The sequence below is a fragment of the Prionailurus viverrinus genome, chromosome B4, assembly GCF_022837055.1.
Source record: "Prionailurus viverrinus isolate Anna chromosome B4, UM_Priviv_1.0, whole genome shotgun sequence".
NCBI classification, from domain to species: Eukaryota; Metazoa; Chordata; class Mammalia; order Carnivora; family Felidae; genus Prionailurus; species Prionailurus viverrinus.
The window spans coordinates 11,120,835-11,147,318 of NC_062567.1; the positions used below are offsets into that span (position 1 = coordinate 11,120,835).

Genomic DNA, 26,484 nt, shown 5'->3' on the forward strand with positions numbered 1-26,484 from the left:
AACGAAACAATCGTAGAATTACTTTCTCCTTTCCACAACCCATACGTGAGGGGCTGGAGGTTTTGTGACCTTGACAGCAGAAGACTGACCTCACTTATTTCGGTTCTTCTGTATAAGGGATGTGTCTCCTCCACTCCCTTGCTCGCTCGCTCACTCATTCAATCGTTCATTCATTTGTTCCTAGCTGTATGGACTCCTGGATACTCAAGAGTTAATTTTTAGGAAGAGGCAGGAGGGCATCTGGGTGGCTCAGTCAGTTGAACCTCAGACTTTGGCTCATGTCAGGATCTCACAGTTCATGAGTTTAAGCCCCACATCGGGCTCTGTGCTGACAGCTCGGAGCCTGAAGCCTGCTTCAGAGTCTGTGTCTCCCTCTATCTCTGTTCTTCCCCCACTCACACACTCTCTCTCTCTTTCTCTCAAAAATAAATAAACATTAAAAAAAATAAAAGGAAGAGGCAGGAAGGGATTTTGTTGTATTTGAGCACGTGCAAAGGCCGGGGAGGACGGGCTGCTGTGCACACAGAGCTGCTGGCCTCCCTCACGCCGACCAGACTCCCGTCACACACCAGACTGATGGCCCACAACAGTGAACTTTCTGCCACAGTAACAGTAAAGAGTCCTACATGTTGCAGAACTCTGGACTCTGTCTGAGCAACCAAATTGCAAACACTGAACCCACCATAAGCCAGAAGCCCTGCTGCCCATGTCAGTGCCCATCCTGGCCCTCGTCCTCAGCTCCCACAGTCAAGCAACTGGCAAAGTCCAGGCACGATGCTCATAAACACCCTGAGTTGGCATCCTATCAGGAGAATGGCTGGGACCTACAGCCCACCCTACAGCCTCTTGCACAGACTTGTGTGCACGGTGGGGTACACGGTACATGGGCTTTCACTCAAGACCGTGAATTTAGGAGAAACAATCCTGCAGGTCTTGATAGTGAGTATATATAGATAGTGGGAACTGAGCAGCGAGGGGCACATTATGTATGAAACACAGCAGGTGATGTCATGGAGGTTGCACAAAGTGCTAAGGGACCCTACAGAGAAGTCATACAAGGAGATGACAGCTGATATGGGGCCAGAAAAACAAGCAAGAGTTTGAGATGGGGAAGGGGGGAGGGTGGATCCAATTTGTAATCATTTATCAGTATTTTCCTTCCTTTTTTTTTTTTAAATTTTTTAATGTTTCTTTATTTTTGAGGGGTGGGGGGAGAGGGAGAGAGGGAGCAGGGGAGAGGCACAGAGAGAGGGAGACACAGAATCTGAAACAGGCTCCAGGCTCTAAGCTGTCAGCACAGAGCCCAACATGGGGCTCGAACTCACGAACTGTGAGATCACGGCCTGAGCCGAAGTGGGATGCTCAACTGACTGAGCCTCCCAGGTGCCCCGAGTCTAATGCTTTTAAATTTGCTTATGCCAGTGGGTGACGAACTCTGCAGGTGGCAGAACATCTAGGTGTGGGAATGGAATCTGCACAGAGTCGTAGGTACATCAAACCTGAAGTAGGTTTATAATTCGGGGTAAGGGAGGACTCATCAAAGGTTCTCTCACTGAGATAAACAGCACGGACTAGAAACATTTTCAACTAGGGGCGCCTGGGTGGCGCAGTCGGTTAAGCGTCCGACTTCAGCCAGGTCACGATCTCGCGGTCCGTGAGTTCGAGCCCTGCGTCGGGCTCTGGGCTGATGGCTCAGAGCCTGGAGCCTGTTTCCGATTCTGTGTCTCCCTCTCTCTCTGCCCCTCCCCCGTTCATGCTCTGTCTCTCTCTGTCCCAAAAATAAATAAACGTTGAAAAAAAAAATTAAAAAAAAAACAAAACAAAACATTTTCAACTATAATATTTTCTAGTGCAACCTGGAAAAAGCCCCAAATGTTCCATTTTGGGTATTAAAACACCTCTGCTTGGCTCACAGAAAGTCCTACTTGAGAACCACTGGTCCAGGTGACTGATGAGCGTAACACGTTCTGTTTTCAGCAGACCGAAGGCTACACTTAGAAGCCATTCTCCAAACCAGTACAAAACCCACATTAGCAAAAAGAGGCTTCACAAGGCACATTTTGAAAACTTTATTTTAATAGTTTCCTTCGTTTTTCCCCAATTGCTGGTAACACCCACCATCCTGTTTTTAGCTCCACTGTACATTAATGAAGATCTATGATAAGATACATGTAATTACTTGTGAGTTAAATGGGAAGACTCTGCTCATAGTAAAAAAAAAAAAAAAAAAAAAAAATCGACCTGCCTTCAAAGCAACAGGAAGAAAGAATCAAGGGGGGAAAGTGATACCATGGCAACACGGCTTTCAGAAAGACAAGCTCTGCACACCTTGTCAGCTACTCCACAGAGCTGGAGACAATCCGGGACATAACTGTGCTTCTGAGGATGCCCATGAGATCCTCAGGCACGTCACAGAGGCGAAGGGACCCTTATGCACAAAGAGTCAGACGCCGCTGCCCCCCCAAACAGGAGGGAGGTCCACACAAACAGTAACAGTAACGACAACAACAATAATAACATAACGGACGGCTTCTATCTCCGTCTGACTTCTGAGTCTGCCACGCTCAAAATACTGCTCGGATTAACCCCGTGACGTCAGCATCAGGACCACAGGGACTATGTCCGGGATTTGTAGGCCCGCCCCCAGAGGTCCTGATCTGTGTGGCAGGGCCCAGGATTTGCATATTTAACTAGCATCCCGGGATTCAGATGCAGGAGGTCCTCAAGGACACTCGGAGGCACAGTGATGCGGGGTGCAAGCCACAGGCGGTCTGCTGACCAAACCAGCCCACTTTACCCCGGGAGTCACCCCTCAAGACTTTTATCATCAATCCTTCGTTCTGTGCAGTGTGTTGATGGAACTGTAGTGGCGTTAACCTGGGACGGTTAAAGTGATGAATGGAAAGTCGAGTATAATGAGCTTGTCGCACGCAGAATGGCAGAGCCAGGCTGCCGATTTAGACTCTTAGCCAGTCAGGGTGCCTCCTAATTAGCTCCGGAACCGTATCCCGTTGCTAAAAGTCTTGAGGGGTGATGACAAATGGCAATAAACATGACTACAGCTCCCAGAAAATTTTAACCCCGATTTGAGGGACTCTAGGATGCCAAGTCTGACCCTCTCCAGTCCTATTTATATATGATTTTTAAAATGCATTCGGGGGGCACCTGGGTGGCTTGGTCGGTTAAGCGTCCGACTTCGGCTCAGGTCATGATCTCACGGTCCGTGAGTTCGAGCCCCGCGTCGGGCTCTGTGCTGACAGCTCGGAGCCTGGAGCCTGTTTCAGATTCTGTGTCTCCCTCTCTCTCTGTCCCTCCCCTGTTCGTGCTCTGTCTCTCTCTGTCTCAAAAATAAATAAACGTTAAAAAAAAAAAAAATTAAAACGCATTCGGCACACACATGACTTTCTGACCACTTGGGCCATTACGTGAACAGCTTAGAAACCCAACCTTAGGGGCGCCTGGATGGCGCAGTCGGTTAAGCGTCCGACTTCAGCCAGGTCACGATCTCGCGGTCCGGGAGTTCGAGCCCCTCGTCGGGCTCTGGGCTGATGGCTCAGAGCCTGGAGCCTGTTTCCGATTCTGTGTCTCCCTCTCTCTCTGCCCCTCCCCCGTTCATGCTCTGTCTCTCTCTGTCCCAAAAATAAATAAACGTTGAAAAAAAAAATTAAAAAAAAAAAAAAAAAAAAAAAAAAGAAACCCAACCTTAGAGTCATGGCCCAGCATTAAATCTGCCTTGTGTTTACTCCGTAAGCAGAGGTTCTGTCCCTTATCTGCACGTTGACACTTGGGGAGTATTTCAAGACAAGCGCAAAGATGAAAGTCAGCATTGTCTCAGCTCTGGCTGACACAGAATCAGAGGGGGGGGGCTTTGGAAAAACTATCCATATTCAGGCCCCCCTAGACTTCGAACTTAAAGTCTCTGGGGTGAATCCTGCTGATGCTCCTGGGTAATTATAACGTCCACCCAGGGTTGAGCCCCACTGGGAATGCTTGTTCCTCTCAAGACCGTGAGCATCCTGGAGGAGGACACGGTTTCTCCCTCTCTGCCTTTCAAACCAATACGTAATAAATTATCACTGAGCTAAACTGAATATATTTGCATATTGGACTGTTTCCACGTCTGTAGTGGGCAAGCAGCCTCAAGGACCGAAGACTGGGTTCACATCTGTGACCTCACCTTCCCAACCAAACAACATTGGCACAGCTGGTCCCACACCTCCAGGCTGAAAGACGTGCCTGTCACTGTTCCTCCCGCTTAATGAGGGCTGAGAAGTGCTTCAGAGGTGGGGCTGCGATTACAGTCGGCAAAGGCAGGAGCCTTCACCAAATATGAGGACGTCCCTCGGAAAGTCACCATGACTGAAAGGAAAGCTAAAAGACGGTTAATCCCAACAAGTGCCTTCTGCTGGCAGTAAGGGTTGCCAGATTTAGTGACCTCAAATGTAGGGTGTCCCGTTACGCTTGACCAAGTTTCAGATGACCAACAAATAATTTTTAGTGTAGTTATGTTCCATGCACGTTTTGGGCACACTTACACTAAAAATCTATTCACTGTGTGTCTGAAATGCCACTCAACTGGGTGTCCTTAGTTTATCTGCAGCTCCAGTGCTAATGGTCCCAAAGTCAATTTGTGTGAGTTTGTTTTGGGAAAAAGGGATGGCGGAATTACAAGATAAAAACATCTGAAAACGCTGTGTTTTGTTTCCCAACAAATGCTTTGGTAGTCCCAGGCATAGGGGCTGTCTAGAATAAGATATAAGCAGAACATCCCTCTCAGTGACTTTTCAAAGAACGGGGTTCTTCGGCTCCGAACAAAGGACACAGCACAAGAGAAACTTTCGTTGTGGGCCGCAGCTGAGCAAATTTATCAAACAAAGGAAGCATTCAACTCACACTCTGTACCACGCTCACACACGAAAATTCAACAAACTGGATGCAGAAACCAGAAACAGTGATGCAATTTTATCTGGCTCATCTTGTGATTATGAAGTTCTCTTTCCTGTTTTCGCTCCTGAGAGAGGTGGAGGAAAGGCACAGTGGAAAGAGGAGAAAACTGGCCTTACCAGATTTGCTCTTTCAGCAAAGACACTGAGGACCAGATGGGAGGCAGTTCCGGCCTCAAGGAGAGATGGACGGACTGCCCATGTGTACACACAGCTGCTCAGTACCAGGCGGGGAGGGTTTTCTGCTGTGCCCTCAGCACCTAGAACAGTGCCAGGAATATGGAGCCATTCAATAAATATTTGTTGAATGAACAGCAAAGATATGCACACAGACTCGGGAAGGGAAAGGGGGAGCCAGAGATGGCCCCCGAAGGGGAGGATGCCTGAGGCTTTAGGAAGAGCAAAGATGAGTCAGTACAAAGCACTCGGGCAACGGGGGGGGGGTGGGGGGGTGGGGGGGGGGACGGGTGGGTCTGAAGGCGCAGCACAGCGAGCATGTTGGACAACCACGAATGAAGACCCCTGGCCAGTAAAGCCCAGGTGGTGCTTGGGGGGAAACGGGGAGGACTGCCCTGGGGGCGGTCGGGGGAGATCTGGGGGTCCATCAGCTGAGAGCTGGAAATGGGCCCCAGTGTAGAGCAGATGCTCTGAGGGGTTCAGGGCTGGAGCCCGAGGTCACAGCTTTCTCTCAAGAGGAAGAGGAGGAAAGGGGGGACCCGATGGGGACTGAGGAAGGGCAGCCCAGGCAGGAGACCAGCCAGGAGACGCCTCTGCCATGGAAGCTGGGGCCGCATGTCATGGAGACGAAAGTACTGGTGTCAGAGGCGAGCGGGCCGGGGAATGAGTGCTGGCTGTGGCAAAAGGGGTCCCTGAGGAGTGGTGAGGATGGGGGATGGGCAGCAGAGGGTTACAGGGTGAATGTGGGGGTGAGCAAGTGGGGACACTGAGCGTGGACCGCAGCATTCCTGGCAGCGGAATGGAAGAAATCGTACGCGGGGGCTCTGGGGTCCGGGGGGGGGGCTGTTTCACAGGTATGTCCCTCCTCACTGGGGGAAAGGCCTCCAGATCTGCTGAAGATGAGAGACAGAGCCACAGGCTGGGACGTGCTGACTGCACAGCTCCGGGCTCAAAGCCGGAATGCGATGGGCCAGGCCCCGGGGTTTTCTCAACCTCCTCCCCCTCCAACTCCCTCCAGGAACCTGGTTTGCTGCCGACAAGCCCGGCCCAGTCGAGCCTAGAGCTCAGTCCTGAGCACCCAGGCTCTCATCTGGACACGTGGTGCTTCTTCTGGAGGCAAGGAGGTGAACGTTTCAAGACGAAAAGGACGGGGGCACCCAACTCTACCTCCTAGTTTTAAAAGCACAGAACAGAAATACATACAACCCTCGTGAGGTGGAATGTCAAATGCTCACATGGATCATCATTTTAGCGGCCCCCTGAAGGTCTTCTGGGACTCTGCAGGCAGCCAAGAATCTCCAGGGAGATAAATTACAAAAAGGCCACTTAGGAATTTCGTTGCCTCAGCAGGGCCTCACCCACCTTCCACACAGGGATGGAGAAGAAAACACGGCTGGGGCGGCAGGCACAGCCTGCTGCTGGTATCTGAGTGTGGTGCAAAAGCCGTGTCTTTCGAATAAAGTGACTCAGAAGTCTGGTCATTAGTTAGCCCTTAAAAAAAAAAAAAAACAACAAAAAAAAAACAACTACAGGTGAGGGGTGCCTGGGTGGCTCAGTCGGTTGAGCATCCGACTTCGGCTCAAGTCACGATCTCACTGTCTGTGAGTTCGAGCCCCACGTCAGGCTCTGTGCTGACAGCTCAAAGCCTGGAACCTGCTTCGGATTCTGTCTCTCCCTCTCTCAAAAATAAGCATTAAAAAAAAAATTATGGGGAAAAAAGGGACTCTACATCTGAGTAACAGTGGTCAGCTATTCTTTACTTAAACAAGCCCAAACAGCAGGCAATAAGTGACTTATTCCAGATGCAATCCACACATAACTAAAGGTCATATACTAACATAAAACCGATAAAAATGTGCAAGCTTTACTGTTTATAACAGCCGTACTCCATTTAAAAAGAAGGTACAGGTACAGAAGCCTGGGTGGCTCAGTTGGCTAAGCATCCAACTTTTGGTTTCGGCTCAGGTCATGATCTCTCATGGTTCGTGGGTTTGAGCCTTGCATCAGGCTCTGTGCTGACAGGGCAGAGCCTGCTTGGGATCCGGTCTCCCTCTCTCTGTCTGCCCCTTCCTCACTTGTGCTCTCTAGCTCAGAGTAAGTAAATAAATTTTAAAAATTATTAAAAAGAAGGTATAAAAAGATAGTTCAGTGTCAAGTATAAACAAGAACCGGAATGGTATCAGTGTTTCTATTGCCCTGAAATAGTTTTTACTGGCTTAAAACTATATGCAGCACGACTGGAGATGGGCTGCAGGCAAATTAAAGATAATCAAACCAAAAGTCACTCAGAGCTACGCAGGGTTTTCATTACACAGTTAGTACATGATGAATGAATACTTTAATTGTATGAATGAAGTAACCGAGTGGGAATTCTTACCTAAAAAAAGGCTCGCAATTCCTTCTAAGTCACAAGTGATGTGGGTTCCCCACACCTGAACATATTAAACCAGCACCACACTCAGATACCAGCAGCCCCAACACCTGAACATATTAAACCAGCTACCTCTCTTGAATGTAGGCTTTGAATAAGGTGAGAATACATTTTCTAGGTAGCTTTCTTAAACTGCAAGGCTAAAAATCTGAGGAAAAAGTAGCCAGATTCAATCGATGGCTTCCTGGGTCTGCTTCTGCCTGTCCCTAAATCTTAGGACAGGACGGGCAGTGAACAACCTCACCAATTCAAGTGTGGTCCAGCGACCAGCAGCATGGTAAGAGTTACAGCATCTTAGGGGCCACACTAGACCCACTGACCCGGAATCTGACAAGACCAGCAAGTGATTCGTATCTGCTTTCAAATTTGGGAAGCAGTGGTGAGAACTGGCTTTCTGTTTTGGCTCCCCATCCCAAAGGTTCCACGGAGCCCGGGCAAGTAGCCTCAGAAAGTTATCGAGTACTACTTTCATTATATTGCGTTTCACTTTATAACTTCTTTCAGTTTTATTTCACCTTTGCTCTGAGCCATAAAGCTGTCTGCCTTTTCTTTATCCATTAGCCTTAATTCTTCAAAGTAATTTGGCTTCATGCTAGCACCTAAAACAGTGTCAATTTTAAATTATGTACAGTAATAGGCTAGGAGGAAATGGAAAATATTTCCCAAGTTCAATTTTAGATAGGATTATATAATTTTTTTGTTTTCTCTTTCCTCTTTCCCTCTCTTTGTGTGTGTGTGTGTGTGTGTGTGTGTGTGTGTGTGTGACAAGTGCAATGGGCTTATTAGCAAACCTGTTGGGTTTCACAGCAAGCTAGGAAGTCACTTAGAGCACTACCTAGAAAAATGACATGTAATTGGAAACAGAAGGAGCCGGGGCCGGTGCGGTACACAGCACAGAACAAGGCCATATGCACACAGCTCACACTAAAGACAGTGTTCTACAACAGGCCTAGGTATGCGTTTCCATCTGAAACAGCAGTCCCACTCACTGAAGAGTTAACTGCATCCACGAAATTGTAAACTGGAGCAGTGGGGATCGTGAGTCTATTTTACACTGTCTGACAAGTAACAGGACAGGATTAATAAATATCCATGAATGAGAGAGCGAATGGCACTTAAACTGTATGTTCTCCCTACCACACTCTGCCCCTTCCCTTTCAATTCCTGTGAAAGCAAAGAGAATCCAATGAACCTTCCAGCCATTCCTGAAGCCATTCAAGAAGCCACTCCCCACATGGAGACGCCTCTACCATGGCTTCCATGAGGACCGCTGGAGACTTCTCTGGGCACTAGGTCCCTTGCACCCCATCCCAACAAGAATCAGCACCAGCTTCCTTATCTCAAACATTTTTAATACCTGAAAAGAGATGCAGTGCAATGTTCAATAACCCCATGTAAACTAACTAAGATCTGGGTGTAAGCGGTGATGTTCAACAATTTTCAAAGTCTCTTCCGCTGCTAAAGTTGCCATTAAAGAGTCTGAACTTTCCATATCCTTTTGGCTGCTGTGGTGGGGCACTTTCCCTTAACTCCACTGGAAGAGCAGAACAAGAGTGAAGAAAAGAAAGTAGGGGCACCTGGGTGGCTTAGTCAGTTAAGTGTCCAACTCTTGATTTCAGCTTAACTTATGATCTCACAGTTCGTGAGATCAAGATCCACGGTGACAGCACAGAGCCTGCTTGGAATTCTCTCTCTCTGCGCCCGCCCCCCTCTGAAAAATAAATGAATAAACTTAAAGAAAAAAAAAAGAAAGTAGGAGCACTTGGGTGGCTCGGTCTGTTGAGCATCTGACTTTGGCTCAGGTCATGATCTCATGGTTTGTGGGTTTGAGCCCCACGTCGGGCTCCATGCTGACAGCACGGAGCCTGCTTGGGACCCTCTCTCTCCCTCTTTCTCTGCCCCTCCCCTGCTTGTGCTCTCTCTCTCTCTCTCTCTCTCAAAAATAAACAAACTTAAAAAAAGACAGTAAAGGAGCTCAGTAACAAAGGCGACTGTGTCCTCAATAAATTCCATGAGATTAGCAGGGGCTAGAGTTGAGACGAGTGATACTGAGTACTGAGAAAACCAGTCCCTTTGATGTTGGGATATCTGGTTGAAGACTGACCAACCGTGCAGAATCAACGAGAAAAGGGGATGTGTAATAATTCAGGTGAGGAAGATAGATGAGACAAGCCGCCCGGCTCACAGACCTAGAAGAATACCCACTACTCATTATGCCCCTGCAGGAAGCAGGAGACAGGAGTTTACCAGCAGCTCAGCAACTCCACTGTCATTTTGCCAAAAAAAAAAAAAAAAAAAAAAAAAAAAAAAAAAAAAAAAAAAAAAAGAAAGAAAGAAAAAGAAAAGTCTTTTTCAAATGCTTTATAAACTACAAAAAACCTACAATTCATATGGATGGTGGCATGGCCCTGGGAGTGCCTTCCTCCCCTTCTCTGTGTGGTTCCTAGCCTTCAAACCCCACCTCACAAGCCACTTTCCTGGGAAGCCTCCCTGACTACCCAGTTAGTTATTTCCTCCTCCCCATCCCTCTATGCTTTGCTCCTCCCTATAGTGGTTTGTTTATCTGTGCTTCTCCCATAGGAGCTCGAGTTCCTGAAAAGTGGGGGCTTAATTATCTTTGGATCCCCAGGGCATGGAACCATAAGAAGTCACTGATAATGCCCACTTTCATCATTAAATATGTGAGCTCTACTTGGTAGGGAGCATGAGGGCTGCCCAGAAACTGGGTGGCTCAGACTGGAGAATCCCTGAGCAGAAATCATGACTGAAACAGTGAGTGTGAGTGTCTAAAGCAACCGAGAGAGACACTCTAAGAGAACAGAGGAGGAGCATGTGTGTGGGATTATCATCTCCATGCTGTACCAGTGCATGACTTCAAGCCACGCTCCCCCACCCACATGCACAGAAAGGAATAATCTCTTTCCTGATACTTCTCAGGATTATGAGGAGTAAAAAGATAACGGACCTGAAAGCACTTGAAAATCTGCCATTTAAGAAATTAGTATTATCAACCTTCCGGTGGTGAAAAGTAAGGACAGCAGAGACTCTTTGCTGGGTACATGGATGGGTGGATGGGTGGATGGATAAAGAGTGGTTCATCTGCCATGAAGCAGCTAAGAGGAAAAGAAGTTTAAGAAGTATCTAACTTGCCAGGCCTTTCTCTCATGTAAACGTCTCCTTAAGGATTCTGAATTTAGAAATGGGTAGATATGGGGGTGCCTAGGTGGCTCAGTTGGTTAAGCATCTGACTTCGGCTCAGGTCATGATCTCACAGTTCATGGGTTCGAGCCCCCCGTCAGGCTCTGTGCTGACAGCTCAGAGCCTGGAACCTGCTTCAGATTCTGTGTCTCCCTCTCTCTCTGCCCCTCCCCTGCTCATGCTCTTTGTCTCAAAAACAAATAAACATTAAAAACAAAACAAACAGGGGCGCCTGGGTGGCGCAGTCGGTTAAGCGTCCGACTTCAGCCAGGTCACGATCTCGCGGTCCGGGAGTTTGAGCCTCGCGTCGGGCTCTGGGCTGATGGCTCAGAGCCTGGAGCCTGTTTCCGATTCTGTGTCTCCCTCTCTCTCTGCCCCTCCCCCGTTCATGCTCTGTCTCTCTCTGTCCCAAAAATAAATAAACGTTGAAAAAAAAAATTAAAAAAAACCAAACAAAACAAACAAATGGGAAGATATAAGCAGGGAATAGTTCCACCTTAATTAACATGTTATCTAATTAGTGCACATAAAAAAATATCCTAGTCTGAAAGCCATTAACTCCTTTCTCTTGTTTACTTAGCATTTATGTATTACTTTTACGTGTACTGATTTAGAATGTCTCAGTTTAATATTTAATGCAACATCTAATAGGTTTCCATTAAGACACTGAGATCTTTATAGGCAATGATTTTATTTTTAAATTTGAAAAGGCAAATGAGGTTCAAGATGGTAAGAAAAAAAACAAAACAAACCTGTTTCAAACAGTAGTGGGGAAAGAACACAATGGGAGACTTCTATCAATGTTACCTCTAACTCAAAATCTACGTTGCGGCACAAGAATCAAAACACAAAGTGGCGTTAAAAGTCATTTTAACGGTTTGTGCTGCCAAGAGGTGAGCGAGCTGAATTAAAGGATCACTTTCTAAGGTTAATTTCACTAGGCAGTCTTTAAGTTTACAGTAAAGGAAAAAACGTACCCACGAAACTGTGCACTGAGTATATGCCCCATGTGCCAAGTGAAATAGTTTGGGAAGGAGAGACCTAATTTCGCCACAGCCGTACTGGTGACATTTGGACAAGCGGTGGACCGAGGGGGCTCTGCACAGACAGCCTGGAGAGCAAAGCTACGTTTTAAAAGGGCTCCCTGTGCTCGCAGATGGGCTGTAAACTTGACCAGACTGCAGACACTGTCCTCCACCCTCACCAGTTGAATGCATTAACTTTTCTATTCCTTTCCCATATGCTTTATTGCACATTCAAAAACATGGACAGCAGATGGTAGGTAACAAAGAAAGAGATCAATCACCCAAGCAAAAATTGAAAAACCTTGTTCTAAAAGAGACATCTAAAAGCCACTTACCTCCAACCTCCCATTAGATGGGAATATTTTAATCGAGTGACATCAAACGCAAGTAACTTCTTTTAGGTCATCCTTGAGCAGATACCGCCTTTTCGTACTGCAATATTTGCAATAATGGACTTGCATTTATCTAATGCTATTGTGCTTTCCTAACTTGGAATAACCACAGACTTCCTTAATATCAAAAACATAATAGAAGGGGCCAGCAGCTCCCAGAGAACAACTTTCTATCACAGTAAACACTGAATAAACGCAGGGCTCTGAGATTCCATACTCAGGAATCAGAGGAAACAAATGTATCTCATGAGTATGGAAACAAGAAAACGTTGTAAGTTTGGAAAAAACTTCTCTTTTTATGAAATCTCTATTTTAATTTAAACAGAGGGGCTATTTATGCCACTAATTCTATCTGTCTGTGCAGAAGTTGACAGAAACCAGACAAAGGGCTTGAGGAGAGAAGCTTTACTAACAAGGCAACAGTATATACAGCGGGGAAACCGGACACAGGTCTCACTGTTCTTTGCACGGATATAGTTTCTAAAAGGCAGGCGGCTCAGAAACAGACTAAAAGTTAGAAGAGGCCACATGAGGGAAGAAACAGAAATGAAAAATAGAGGACCTGACTCAAATACCCACTTTTTCCCTAATCCCAGACGTGGATCTCTGGAATAGCCCAGCCCCACAAAATCTGCAGGTAGACATGCACATTCCCTTGAAGTGTCAAATGTATATTTGTATAGGTTAATGGCATAAGCAAAGGATAGAAGGAAACGATGATATCTTGTCTAAACTTCCAAAGGATATACCCAGTCATTAGGGGAGCTTCTTCAATCTCAAGGAATTTCATTTTCTCCCATAGCTCTCTTGGTATGTTCAACTCTGATTCAAAGTTTTTCTGGCTTTTGTGAATGAATACATTTGGAACTGTACTATCTTAACTGATTAAAAGAGGCTATTAGAATATTCAAAGTATTCTAATGTTGAGGAGCTGACTCAATACACTACTGACTCAAAAGGGTTATTAACAAAGTATCCCAAGAAACTTCCTAGAAGCTGCCTGGTCATGAAGAGATCCTGGCACTTCTTTGAGTGTACGGATTCTTACACGTAAATGGCATATACATTTGGTTTCCTTTAAAGAGAATAAGTATCGAAACAGTCCTGTATAATCTCTAGGCCTATATTAACCTATCTAACCTGAGCAGTATGTAAATGTTAGACTCTGGAAGGGTTACTTTTCTTTTTCTCTCTCATTCCTTCTCTATCCTGGCGCACACACACACACACACACACACACACACACACATCCTCACGTACACAGATGCACAGGCATGTACCATGGCTTACTTGGTAGGTATGCGATAAGGTGGTTCTACACGATCAGATGGAATATTCAGTGAGGAGGTAATGTGGTCATGTGATAGACTTTAATTATCAAAGAAAAATTAAAGCCTGCATAAATAAAACATTGTTGAGAATAAAAATAAACAAAATGGCAAAACAATTCTGATTTCTAAAAGTGCTCTAACACTCCTCAAAAACTAAAGCCTGGAAAACTGTAGCTGGAAAATGAAATGTATGCACTGCATTGTTAATGTATCGATCTAGCCACCTAATGTATATTTTAGCCCACCAAAATGGCTAAAACTAAAGAAACCAACACCACCAAATGATGGTGAGAATGTGGTGCAACACTAATTCTCACACATTTTTGGTGGGAGTATAGAAAAATATGATGGAAAAACATCTTGCAGTTTCTTGAGAAACTAAACATTCACCTGCCTATAACCCAGAAATGTTGGTTTCTTCCCAAGAACAATGAAAACATGCCCAAAGAACGAGCAAATGTATAAAAATGTTCACAGCAACAATATAACAACCAAAAACCAGAAAGGACTTGTGTGTCTATCCAGAGGAGAATGGATAAACTGTAAGATATTCACCCAGTGGAATACTATTCATGGCAAATAATGAAGCCAGAGTATGGAATGTATGACTCCATTCATGTGAAAGTTCTACAACAGGCAAAAAAGTAACCTATGGTGGAAAAAATCTGAAAGGTGCTTGCCCCCAAGCAGCAGAGGCAGGGATTTACTGGAGGGGGTACTGGGGGAACTTTCTGGAATGATGGTAATATTCTGTATCAAGATGGGACTTGGGTTCGCACAGATATACACATGTCATCACTTAAGACTGGTGTATTTCCTTGTATGTAAATTTTCCTCTGGGAAAAAATGGAATACTGAATCCTAATTAATGATATGCCTGCCGTTGTGCTTGGAGGAAAGTGCGTATATTTGACATGTACTTTAAAATACATCAGTAAAGGGGCTCCCGGGTGGCTCCATTGGTTAAATGTCTGACTTCGGCTCAGGTCATGAGCTCACCATTCCTGAGTTCAAGCCCAGCACTGGGCTCTACGCAGATAGCTTGGAGCCTGGAGCCTGCTTTGGATTCTGTGTCTCCCTCTCTCTCTGCCCCTTCCCGCTCAAACTGTGTCTCTCTCAAAAATAAAGAAACATTAAAAAAAATTTTTTTTAAAAAGAAAGAAAATGTATCAAAAAATAAGACAGATTAATGGATAGGAAGATGAACTGATAGGGAATAAAGCAAGAATAGTAAAATGGTAACTGCAGAATCTAAGTGGTGAGTATGGGTATTCACTGTAAAATTCTTTCCATTTTTTTGTACGGCCAAACATGCTCATGGAATAAGTTGGAAAAAAAATCCATTACAGTGCCATAATTAGCATCATTTAAAACTTTATTTTCAGGATCATTGTATAAGCCAAGAGGAATGAATAAAGTCTTTTCAAAGAGTGAAAAGGATTAAAATTCTGCAAGTAAATTCAAATACCAAATAAACACCGGTATTTCACACTTACTTCAGAGTGAGTAAAGCCCTCACTTGGTGCCATAAGGAGAGCAAGGGCATCCCATCATACGTTACGGATCCAAACAAACCTGCAGGACTATTTTACAAACAACCACATCCTTCCCTACCTCCAGCTCTCCAATTGTTGGGTCCTAACAAGTTTCTCTTGTTCTATAAACAGTCTTGCCAAAAACTAATGGGCTCTGAACACAAGCCAGGAGATTCCCCCAAGCCCAGCTGGGTGTTACCCCAAATCCCACCCTGCTCGACTGGACCTCCCTCAAGAGCTCAGGAGAGGTACTCGTGGGAGCTTCCTATCGCTTCTACACATCTGGACCCCACACAACACGAAGCACAGAGCTCGGCTCTTAGGAGCCGCTCAGAAAATGACCGTTCGAGGTTGCTTTCCATGGTTCAAAGGCTAACAGGGACCACACAAGGGAGGTGATTTGTCTTTTCAGCATAAAAGCGACCAGGCCTATTAAGAGTCCCTTATTTATGCTGTTAAATGCCACGGGATCAAAATTATGAGAAATTATAATTTAATCCTCCAAATCTTATGATAGCACAGTCTGAGGGCAGGGGGCAGGCTGCCTACGGTCACACAGTGGCCTCTGCCAGTTACTGTCTATTTACGTCTCATGGGAACGATATGAAGATTAAAGAAGATAATCCATCCAGGTACTTAGCATCTTGTCTGGCAGGTGGTAAGCACCCAGTGCACGTTAGCTAATTGCCATTATTATTCTTCACGTTTCTGTGAAGGAAGCAGAGAGTGTCTGCCACTATTTCACAGATCTAACATTAAATATAAGAGATCCCATAAATATTTACCATTCAGTGAACTCAGTAAATCACAGTTATTGAAACAAACTTCACTTTCAAGTTCTCAGAGACAAAATAGGAAAACTCAGGACGACTTTAAACATGGTATTTGGGATCCCACAAGCTGTCTTAGGACTTCCTTGTGTACGAGTCCATGTCAGAGTTGTAAGGTCCTGGCGCAGGAAAGGACAGAAGAGACACTCGTCTAGAGCTATCCTCGGGACTCGCCAAGGGAAGGCGCTCCACTGTCCTCCCTCCCGCGCTCACTGACCTCGACGGCAGGGAAATCTGCCTCCCCATCCTCTCTGCCCGGTGACCCCTCGTCTACATTCTGGCTACAGCAGGCAGGAGCCCCCAAAAGGCATCTGTACCCTCACCCCTGGAACCTGCGGATACGTTAGGTCAAGTGGCAAAAGAGACTACAGGGGTGATTAAGGTTACGGACTTTCCCGGATTATCCGGTGGGCTCAACTAATCGCATGGGCCCCTTTCAAAGGCAGAGAGGTCAATCTGGCTGTGGTCCGAGAGATGCAGCAGCAGGAGAAATCGGAGAGAGATGTGAGGTGTGAAAAGCTGCGCAGGTGCTGTCGCTGCGGCTGAGCAATGGAAGGGGCCAGGGGACAAGGACTGCAGGCAGCCTCAAGGGGCAAGGAAAGAGGAGCCTCGCCTGGTATCCACCCGCAAGGGGCTGCGTTCTGACTACCACCTGAATTCGTGTGCAAGCAAATTCCTCCCCAGAGCCTCCACAGTGGACCGTGGTGCAAAGGACGCAGAGCACAACCCCACTCGGGCACTACAGGGGCGAGAGGGGGAGCGGGCACCTCATCCACTGAGGCAGAGCTCCCGGTGACGGCTTGGATAGCGTGGCTCACCTTAGGGACTGAGTTCGGCTCTGTCAAAATTACACTAAAAATCACATTAGAGGGGCGCCCAGGTGGCTCTGTCGGTTGAGTGTCCGACTTCGGCTCAGGTCACGATCTCGCGGTCCGTGAGTTCGAGCCCCGCGTCGGGCTCTGTGCTGATGGCTCAGAGCCTGGAGCCTGCTTCCGATTCTGTGTCTCCGTCTCTCTCTGCCCCTCCCCTGCTCACTCTCTGCCTCTCTCTCTCTCTCAAAACTAAACATTAAAAAATGTTTTAAAAATTACATTAGAAACCTTTCCTTCAGTACAAATTCAGGAAGTTTTCCATTCAAATCCCGTGCTCAAAAAAGTCAGTCTAAGCAAATGAAATGCTCGTCTGATTTGGAAATAATTAACTTTCCTCCTCAAGCTCACATTTCTCTGTCCCTGTGCAGTATAGCTTAAGACAAAACAAAACAAAACAAAACAAAACAAAAGGAAAAACCCACCTTTTATAAACTCAGTGCTTACTTCAAAGGTGTCTTCTAAAAGCCAGCTTTTCCTGTTCTGCCTGCTAGTCCCCCCAAACCCAAAAGATCTTGTCAGTTTTCATATCTGAGTATGTGTTTAAATGTTACATAAAATTAAGGATTCGAAATAGTGGATGAACATATCAGATCCATATTTGACCACCTTATCTCTCCACTTAAGTAAATATGAGTTTTAACCTAATTGTCCTGTAACTATTATTTCAGAGCTTCATCCGACAAGAGTACCAACATTTCCAATCAATGCTGTCACTGGGTAAATATTTGATTCCCAGTAGGACATCTCTTAACCTAATTTATAACCATTAAGAGCACAGAGAGATGTCCACATGCTTACACTCTCTAAAATAAAACCTCCTGTGTCCCATTGTGGATAAATCCTTGAAACATCTAGAAATATACATCACAGCTTATAGCTGGACGTTTAGTCAGACAACTGTTACTAGCTTTCACCTTTACTCAAGAGACTCTTGCCTAATTACATAAAAAAAAAAAGTCCCTTGGTGATGTCCTTCTTAATTTATTTTTCCATTTGTCTTCCAGCTGGACTGTAAAATATCAGAGGCCGAGGATTTCTAAATAATCAAGCTTACCCCAAAATATGCTGTCCCCCCCAGCCTCTTCTGTCTAGTAGGTATTTTGCATACTTACATAAGTCTTCACAGGGCGCATGCTCCGTATGGAGGGTTGTAAGAGCATAGAGTGGAGCAGGAGGTGAAGGGAAGTGAGGATGCACAGTGGTCACCCAGGGGTGATGAGCAGAATGTTCCAGCTGGAGAAGGGGATTTAAGCTGGTGAAGCAGGGGGCGCAAAGGTTGGAGCAGGTGCATGAGGAAAGGCAGCAAAGTCATCAAGGCCAGACTTAGTAATTCAGACTTTACATGCTGGGCAACAGGAAAGGATTAAATGTTTTTCTGCAGGAGAGAAACACGAATACGATGGCGTTTGAAGAGGGACACGTGGAGAGAGCCTGGGTTGAAAGAAGAGACTACAACACGGAGAGAGAGAGAGAGAGAGAGAAGACAGGATGCTTTCAACAGGTGCCTTATGAGGGTGAGGATACACGACCGTGAAAGTGAGGAGTGAGTGAGGGAGCGTTTATGAGACACAACGGGAAGGGAAGTGTGACGCCTTCACGTGAGGCGAGGTCTTAAAATGACCGAGTGGTTCTCTCCCTTTCTCCGTTCCTTATTTACCTTTAGACCAAGGCCCTGCACTCGACAAGAGCCAAGCTCCTCTCTGTTCTTGAGTTCAGTTCCCTGGGAGAAGCCTCCAACCGGGACCCTTCAGCCTCTGTACCAGAGGCCCCATCAGCTGCTCCCCTGGGACCTGTCCAGCTGTCATATAGCTCCCCTCTCTAGGCTACACTGGACTGAACGTTGCTCCCGGTGAGCTAGAAACCACAGAGCAAGCAGTTTTGCTCCTCCTGTGCTGCCCAACAGGTGCAGTGCCCAGGTGTTCCACACCGCACCGCCCTCTGTCCGCACTGGGGCCCATTCGCTGATGAGAGGCACAGGTATCAGAGGCGGGGCGCCCAGCCCGAGACAACACGCAACACGTGGGAGGCCATTCCAGGGGGAGTGGTCCCCTATCCTTTCATTATACAAAGGCACTGGTGGCGCCCTTCGATCACAGCGGCCTTTTACCCCATTTAGTAACCAAGAGACAGGTTTCAACAAAAATTAGAGCCAAGTTTAGAAGCAAGCAAGACTTCTAAAACTAGCTTTTGGCAGGGGGCTTGGGGGGGCGGTTCTGTATTCTCCCTGCAGATATGAATAAAACCCACTCTAGAAGGAACGCAGAGGATTTCATGCACTTTGCTTACAAATAAAAGTCACAGCCCAAGGAGTGCATCTGGGAAAAAAAGTTGTTTGGTGATAGTGGGGCGGGGGAGGTCCGTGAGGTACTCCCCAAGGATCCTCACCATGGCTCCAGTTTGGCAGACTTTTGTTAAGAAGATGCAAAAACTCCACACGCTTCTCCAAATGTTACCTTCAGTAGCTGCGGTCCCCCCAAATGGCCCATTACCACGGTGCCCTTATGCTGGCTGTATGGGTGCCAGGCTCTCTTCACAGTTCTTGGGGGTCGGTATCTGTATCAGTTTCCTATTGCTGCCATTAACAAATTACCACCACTCAGGGGCTCAAAACAACATAATTTTACTGCTTACAGTTCTGCAGGACAGAAGCCCCAAGTCAGTATCAACTGGGCTACGGTGAAGATGTCAGTGAGACAGCATTCCTTCTGGAGGCTCTGGGGGAGAATCCATTTCCTTGTCTTTTCCAGCTTCCAAAGGCTGCCTTCATTCCTTGGCACACGGCCCTTCCTTCATCCTCACAGCCAGCAGTGAAGCATCTCCACTGTCTCTCTGTTCCCCTGGTCACATCTCCTCTCCCTCTGATCTCCCCACCTCGCTCCGGTTAAGAATCCTTGGATTACAGGGGCGCCTGGGTGGCGCAGTCGGTTAAGCGTCCGACTTCAGCCAGGTCACGATCTCGCGGTCCGAGAGTTCGAGCCCCGCGTCAGGCTCTGGGCTGATGGCTCAGAGCCTGGAGCCTGTTTCCGATTCTGTGTCTCCCTCTCTCTCTGCCCCTCCCCCGTTCATGCTCTGTCTCTCTCTGTCGCAAAAATAAATAAACGTTGAAAAAAAAAAATTAAAAAAAAAAAAAAGAATCCTTGGATTACATTGGCCTATCTGGATAATCCAGGTTAATCTTCCCATCTGAAGACCCTTGACTTAATTAGCCCTGCAAACTCCCTCTTTGAGTGGTTATATATTCAAAGGTCCAGGGATCTGGACATGGACATCTCTAGGGGCCATTATTCTATCTACCTTCCACAGGATGTGTGTGGGGAGAAAGCACCGTGACCGCAGATCACCTTAGTTTTCTCGGCCTGAGTTTCCTCATCTCCAGAACAAGGAGGATAAACTTGACCTCAAGGTTCCTTCTGTACTACACAATTGCGTCTATCTTGATCTAAAGACATCTCTATAAACGTGCCACATAAAAGCACCTGTAAGACTACTGACTGTATAGACTACAAGGTAGACAAACAGTCTAAGGAGACGCCCAGATTTTGAGCCTAGTTAACAGAGAACTTAGGCTGTGCTGGGCTGGGGGAGGTTGAAAGATGAGGAGTTGGAGGCAGACTCAGTGTCCTGAAGGGGGGACGTCCAGTAGCTTGTCGGATAAGAAGAAAAAGAGCCAAGACATTATGTCAAAGCCAGAGGGAGAAAAATTGGAATCATCCACATAAAAGGATTTAATTACTGGAATCCATGTGGATTAAATTCTGTAAGGGGTAAGTGAAAGTAAAAAAAAAAGAGCAAATGTTTGCAGACGGACTGGAAAATGGCGAAGTCATTCCAAAGAGCTTGATCAGGGGAAGGTGGAATCACCTTAAACATGCTGACTGAACTGTTTTGTGTTTAGGGAGCTTATTATGAAGCCTTTCTAGAGTGGTTAATTGCCTCACGTTTTGCCTATTTACAAGCTGCATTTTACAAAAACAATGGTTTACTTAAAGTAGGACACACGTTGGGGTCACACTGTACAATTGTTTAAAAAATTATTTCAGGAGCCGACTGGGTGGCTCAGTCGGTTAAGCATCTGACTCTTGGTTTTGGCTCAGGTCATGATCTCACAGTTTTTGAGTTTGAGCCCCACACTGGGCTCTGTGCTAACAGTGCAGAGCCTGCTTGGAATTCTCTCTCTCTCTCCCTCTCTGTCCCTGTCCTCCTCTCTGTCACTCTCTCTCAAAATAAATAAACTCAAAAAATTGTTTTAAAAAAAAGAAAAAAACACTATTATTTCATACAATTAACTGGTCTATTTAGAGTGCTGAAGCTTAATTAAAAAAAATACATCTGGGGCACCTGGCTGGCTCAGTTGGAGGAGCATATGACTCTTGATCTTGGGGTTGCAGGTTCAAGCACACACTGGGTGTAGAGATTACTAAGAAAACTAAACTTAAAAAAATACACTTAAAATACATTCAGTTCCATGTTTGGTGGAACTGAGCATTTAGCCAGTACTGAGGTCTTTAAAAATCCTTAAGTTATATTCAGTAAAATCAAATGAAAATGACTTGTTTCCAATTACTTCTTTGTAACTTGATCAAACTATAATAGTATTATTGAAATATGTGATGATTTCCATTGGGCATGTTTCACACAAAGTACGGGAGGTGGGTGCCATCACAGGACAAATTTTTCCATCTAGATTTCTGAAAAATGTTTATGCAATGTTTCCTTCAGTAACATACACGTCTGTGGTCTGACTTATTTGCGTGTGCCTTTTTCGTGTGGAGTATTTACTAAAATAACTAAATTAGTATTCCCCAACAAGAATACAAATGTACGGTCTGACTTACAGAGATATTAGAAATGTCTTTAGAACAAAGAACTGACTGAAGCTTAGAAAGTACTTTCATTTGCAACCTACTACTTGAGAAATCTACCTAATTTCCCCCCTTTTTTGGTCGGAACGTTAAGCATGAAAGCCGTATGTTACAAAGGGTTACAGGGAAAGTACAAATAGGACACAAATATAAACCCATAAAGTCATCTCAAAGCCTCTGCCAGAAATTACCTAGATGCTGCTGTTGTTTTTCCAACAGAATTCCCACACCTGGTGTGCAACAAAGTCCAGTGGCCTCTGAAAATCCAAGCTCTACACTTTCCCAGGACGTGAGCCCAGGAGTTTTATTTAGATGTTATGTTCTCATTATACCATCAGCATAAGTCATGCCTGTTGGACGATCCTCCTGATATTTTCCATCGCTCCATGGGTTTTCAACTGATCACGGTGTTCTAATAACCGAAATTTGAATTTGGCAAAGAACAGGCCTCTCGGAGAGAAGAAAGACAGCCAACCATTCACCTCCAATGTTATGACAGATTGTAGCTTTTCTGAGATGAACATAAAGTTAGCACATCATTGCAAAATACATCACTATTAGATAATGAGCAGCAAAATAAAGATCATACAATATAAGTCTGAGCATGAAGTCCTTAACCTAGCTCTGACCTTTCTTTTGGCACGTAAAAACAGTGCTGGGCTTCACAAATATCTCTATGGAGTACATCTGCACAGCTTGCTGCGCTCCAAGGAGAGCCCCTCTATTAAGCCAGCCTCAATACACAGCTGTCTAAGAGGTTAAGAAAGTAAAAATTAGTCAGTACTATTGAATAACAGTTTCTGTAAAATTCCCAGAAAAAAAAAAATAGACACTATAAACACTTTAGAGAAACTTCGATGAGAACAATGAAAACACGCAATCATATTCTAGAGCTAGTTCAAATTCATGATTCGCAAAGCAAAACTTCACGCTGACAACCGCTGTCTATGAAAGCCCTTTGCTGGGTCAAAGTAGCTACAGTAGAAAATATCTGGAGCCAAATTTTAAATTTTATCTTGAGTACGATTTATTCCATTATCTTGAATACAATTTATTTGAATATCTTGAGCAAAGCAATGCCAAGGAATTTTGTAGATGTTAATTGCCTTAGATGAAGCAACACTCATTTAATACAGAAGGTGTCACTTAGTCCCAGGAATGTAACTGTAACACCACTGTAAACCATACACATTTGTGTGTTCCAGTTCTCTGAGGAGTTTTTCCTAAGTCATTTCTCAACCCTGTTGGTGCAGAAGGTATGTGTGCAATGCCCGTTCAAAGTATGATTCAAGTAACCATTTGTATAATAAAAGCAAAACTCTTACAAATTAGGTTTCCGAGAAGGTAAACACTGAAGATTTCCTCTAAAACTTCACCACAGTGTGCTATAGTGTATGCCATTAACTGTCTTCAATCCTTCGCTCATTCAGCGCTACCTGAGCACCAACTAAGTTCAAAACAATCTACAACCTGTGGTGGAACTGCACAGTGAAATCAGATGTAGCATTTTTCTTCACTGTGCATGAGATCCAGGAGATAGAGAAGAGGTGAATTTAAAAACTATGTTACAGGGGCGCCTGAGTGGCTCAGTCGGTTGTCAGTCCAACTTCGGCTCAGGTTGTGATCTCACGGTTTGTGAGTTTGATCTCGCTGTTCGTCAGTTTGAGCCCTGCGTCAGGCTCTGTGCTGACAGCTCAGAGCCTGGAGCCTGCTTCAGATTCTGTGTCTCCCTCTTTCTCTGCCTACCCCCTCATTCGTGCTCTCTCTTCCTCAACAATAAACGTTAAAAAAAATAACAACTATGTTACAAGCCGAGTGACAAGACTGGGTTCAAAGAAATCAGTGGGGGTAAGGTTACTTTCCAATGTCAAAGGAGCAACCATCCACTCTCCTAAAAACGGTCCTAGCTCAAAACCTAGGTGATAGTGAGGCCCTGACTTCTGGTAGAGCTCCTGGGCTCAACACTTTAAAAAGCCATTCTACTTAATGGCACTAATTGCGGTGCAGGGGGGCAGGGGGATGGGGGGCATTCCAAGGCACTTAATCCTCCATTCAAACCATCCCATAGACTAAGACACTTCAAACCATGGTATCAATATCCTCATTGGTTGATCATTCTTCACCCACTTCATAGAATATTCCATTTCTGGGAGTTTGGTTACCCAATCTGTCTAGTGTGGTCCTCACCCAATTGCAGCAGTAGGTTTTGTTCATGACTTTTTTTTTTTTTCAACCAAGGCCCTGTCTTCCCCTATTTTATAAGCACATGAACTTAATATTTCCATATATTCCTATTTCAAATGCAAAAACACTCAACCCATTCTTTGGAATTAATGGCCTCGTTGAAACACAAATATCATATTCATTAAAATAGCTGATTCAAAGAAGCAGTAGAATATTAATGAAAGAGACTACAATTCTACACCGATGATCTAATGTTCTAAACATTCATTTCCTACTGAAGAGACATATGGGTCTTTTTGTACCTTGTCAATGTCCCCCTTTCCACAATATACATTACTAAATTTACACACAGTTCATAACGGTTCTATTATATCATAGCTACAGAAAAAAGCAAAGCAGGAAAGAGATGCCAGCAAATGATAGAGCAAGAGCCCGATGCGAAAACCTTTGGTACAACATGAAGGTAACAAACTAAACCCAGACCACTAGGGTAGAACCTTCCTTGCCTGTCATAACATCACGGGCGGAAGCCCACCCACGGCTCTCTGCTCCCAGGCAATCCAAGCTCTGAGTATTTGTTACAAGGGAAGGAGGTTATTAGCATGAGGAAGAGGGAGGAAGGCACGGTCTGTGCTAGAGGACGGTGTGCGCGGGGATGAGGCGCTCCTCCTTCATTGCATCCACTGGGCAGACCTTACAGGACACACACCTTTCTGCCAGGAGAGGACAGGGGCATGGAGTCGGTGGGCGGAGGGTGGGGGTGGGGTGGGGGTCTACACCGCTGCAGGGAAACCCTCTCGGCAGCCCAGAGAGGCCCGGGGGGGGGGGGGGGGAGGCCGGGCACTGGATCCCGTGTGGGTGCTGATGCTCATTTGCGGCGGCCTCACTCACCCTTGTGAAAAGGCAGGCAGCAGAGAAGCACTCAATTTTGTCCCCTCACACGCGTGCAAAGGAAGCTTCGGGATCCCCTCCAAATAAAGTCTTATTTTAAAAACAAAAGACAGGCTTGTGGCCATTCTCAGAGGCGGCCACATTACTCCCAGGTCTGGAAAGCAGATTTGCAGAGGCCAAAGATGAGACAAAAGGCACGAGCTGGCGACATACAGACCTAGAAATGATTTTTTTTTTTTTCTTTAATGATTAAGGCCTCCCAGTTCTGCCTCCCCTTTTGGGGATGATTCTTGGGCCGCTGAGCAAATCCCTTAAGGCCTGGAAAAGACGTCGGACGGGGAGGAGAAGGAGACCCCCAAACTTTCCCAAACTGTGGCAGGCTGGTGGCGGCCAGCGGCCGCGGACCTCGGGTCCCAGGGCGCCGGGGGCACCCGAGAGGCAGCGGCCACCCCCCCCCCCCCCCCCCCGACAACACGCCACAACAAAAGGGCCGAGGTCAGCCTTCGCGTTCCGGCTTCCAGGACCCGAGCCCCGAGAGGGCGGGGGGGGGGGGGGGCGGGAGGGGGGAAGAGCGGGCGGCGGCGACCCCGGGGCGGCCGCTCTGGCCGGGGCGAAGGGGAGGATGGAGCCTCGTGTCCGCGCCACGGCATAAAGGGAAGGACCCTCGGAGGCATGCAGACGAGCCCCCCGAAGCAGCAACAGCTGGTGCCGCCCGCACCGCCTCCGGCCTCGGCCGCGGACCCCGCAAGGAGCCTCTGCCGGGGGCGCCTCGGCGGCCCCGGGCGGCGCCGCCCCCTCGGGAGCGGGGGGTGGGGGGCGCCGCAGGCCCGGCGGCCGAAGCTGCGGCCGGGGCTCCGGCGGCCGCCGACACAATGCGGCCCGAGAGCCTCCCTGCCCGCCGCCGCCGCTGCGGCAGGCCCGCGGCCGACACAAAAGCCCACCGGCCGCCGGCCCTCGCGCCTCCCGGGCCCCGCCGCCGCGCACCGACCTTGGGCTCCGGCGCCGGGCTCCCGCAGCGTCTTGGTCCCCGCCTTCCAGACGTTGCAGCCCAGCAGGCAGAAGAGGAGCGCCGCGGACCTGCTCATCTCCGCGCCGCGGGGCCCCGGGCGGCTCGGGCTCGCCGACCACCGGGACGGAGCGGCGCGTCAGGGGCGGCCGGGCGCCGCGCCTCCCTCCATGTCGCCTGGCTCCGCGCGCGCCGGGCCCGCCGCCCGATTGGCCGCGCCCCCGCCCGGCGCGGCGCCGGGCTCCGCAGCCCACGGCCGCTCCCTCCTCCGCGCGCCCCGGTGGGTTTCCCCGAAGAGCCGCGGCGGCGGCTCCGCCAACTCTTTAACCCCTTCGTGCCCTGCCCCGCGCCCCGCCCGCGGGGCGGCGCCCGGGCCCCGCCGTGGTGCCACCTGGCGGCCGCGGCGCCGCGCGGGGAGGGGGCCGCGCGCCCACGAGCCCCGCTCCCGCCGGCGCCGCGACGCCCCCCTGCCTCCGCCCGCGCGCCCTCGAGCCTCCCCGAGGGCCGCGAGCGAAACCTTTGGCCCCGGGACAGCCCCAGCGCCCCACGTTCCCCGCTGCTTTGAAGAAGAAGAAGAAGAAGAAAAAAACACCTGTTTTTCGAAGCTGAGGCCTTCGCACCTGTTAACCGACGGTCCGAGGGTGGCATCTGGGGCTCGGGGCGTGGCCTGCCTCGGTTTCCTCGGTATAACGCCACCTGCAGCTACTCAGGTCCCGGTCCACGTATGTTCCCCAAGGTGGACTTGACGCCCAGTGTTAAAAGTCAGCGGAGACAGAATCTCGACGCCTGTATGAACTGAAGCAGGCC

General features: G+C 47.3%; 1 protein-coding gene across 2 annotated transcripts in view; it reads right to left on the reverse strand.

The window, feature by feature from the left end:
• Positions 1–25,908, reverse strand: part of FAM171A1 (family with sequence similarity 171 member A1) — a 134,246-nt gene extending 108,338 nt beyond the window's left edge. Inside the window, exon 1 of one of the 2 annotated variants that reach the window (XM_047868173.1) lies at positions 25,660–25,908. In XM_047868173.1, the coding sequence (XP_047724129.1) occupies positions 25,660–25,756 (97 nt within the window). In that variant the 5' untranslated portion in view covers positions 25,757–25,908. The remainder of the gene's footprint in view (positions 1–25,659) is intronic. The other variant, XM_047868174.1, reaches the window with a different exon arrangement.
• Between the last annotated feature and the right edge of the window lie 576 nt (positions 25,909–26,484).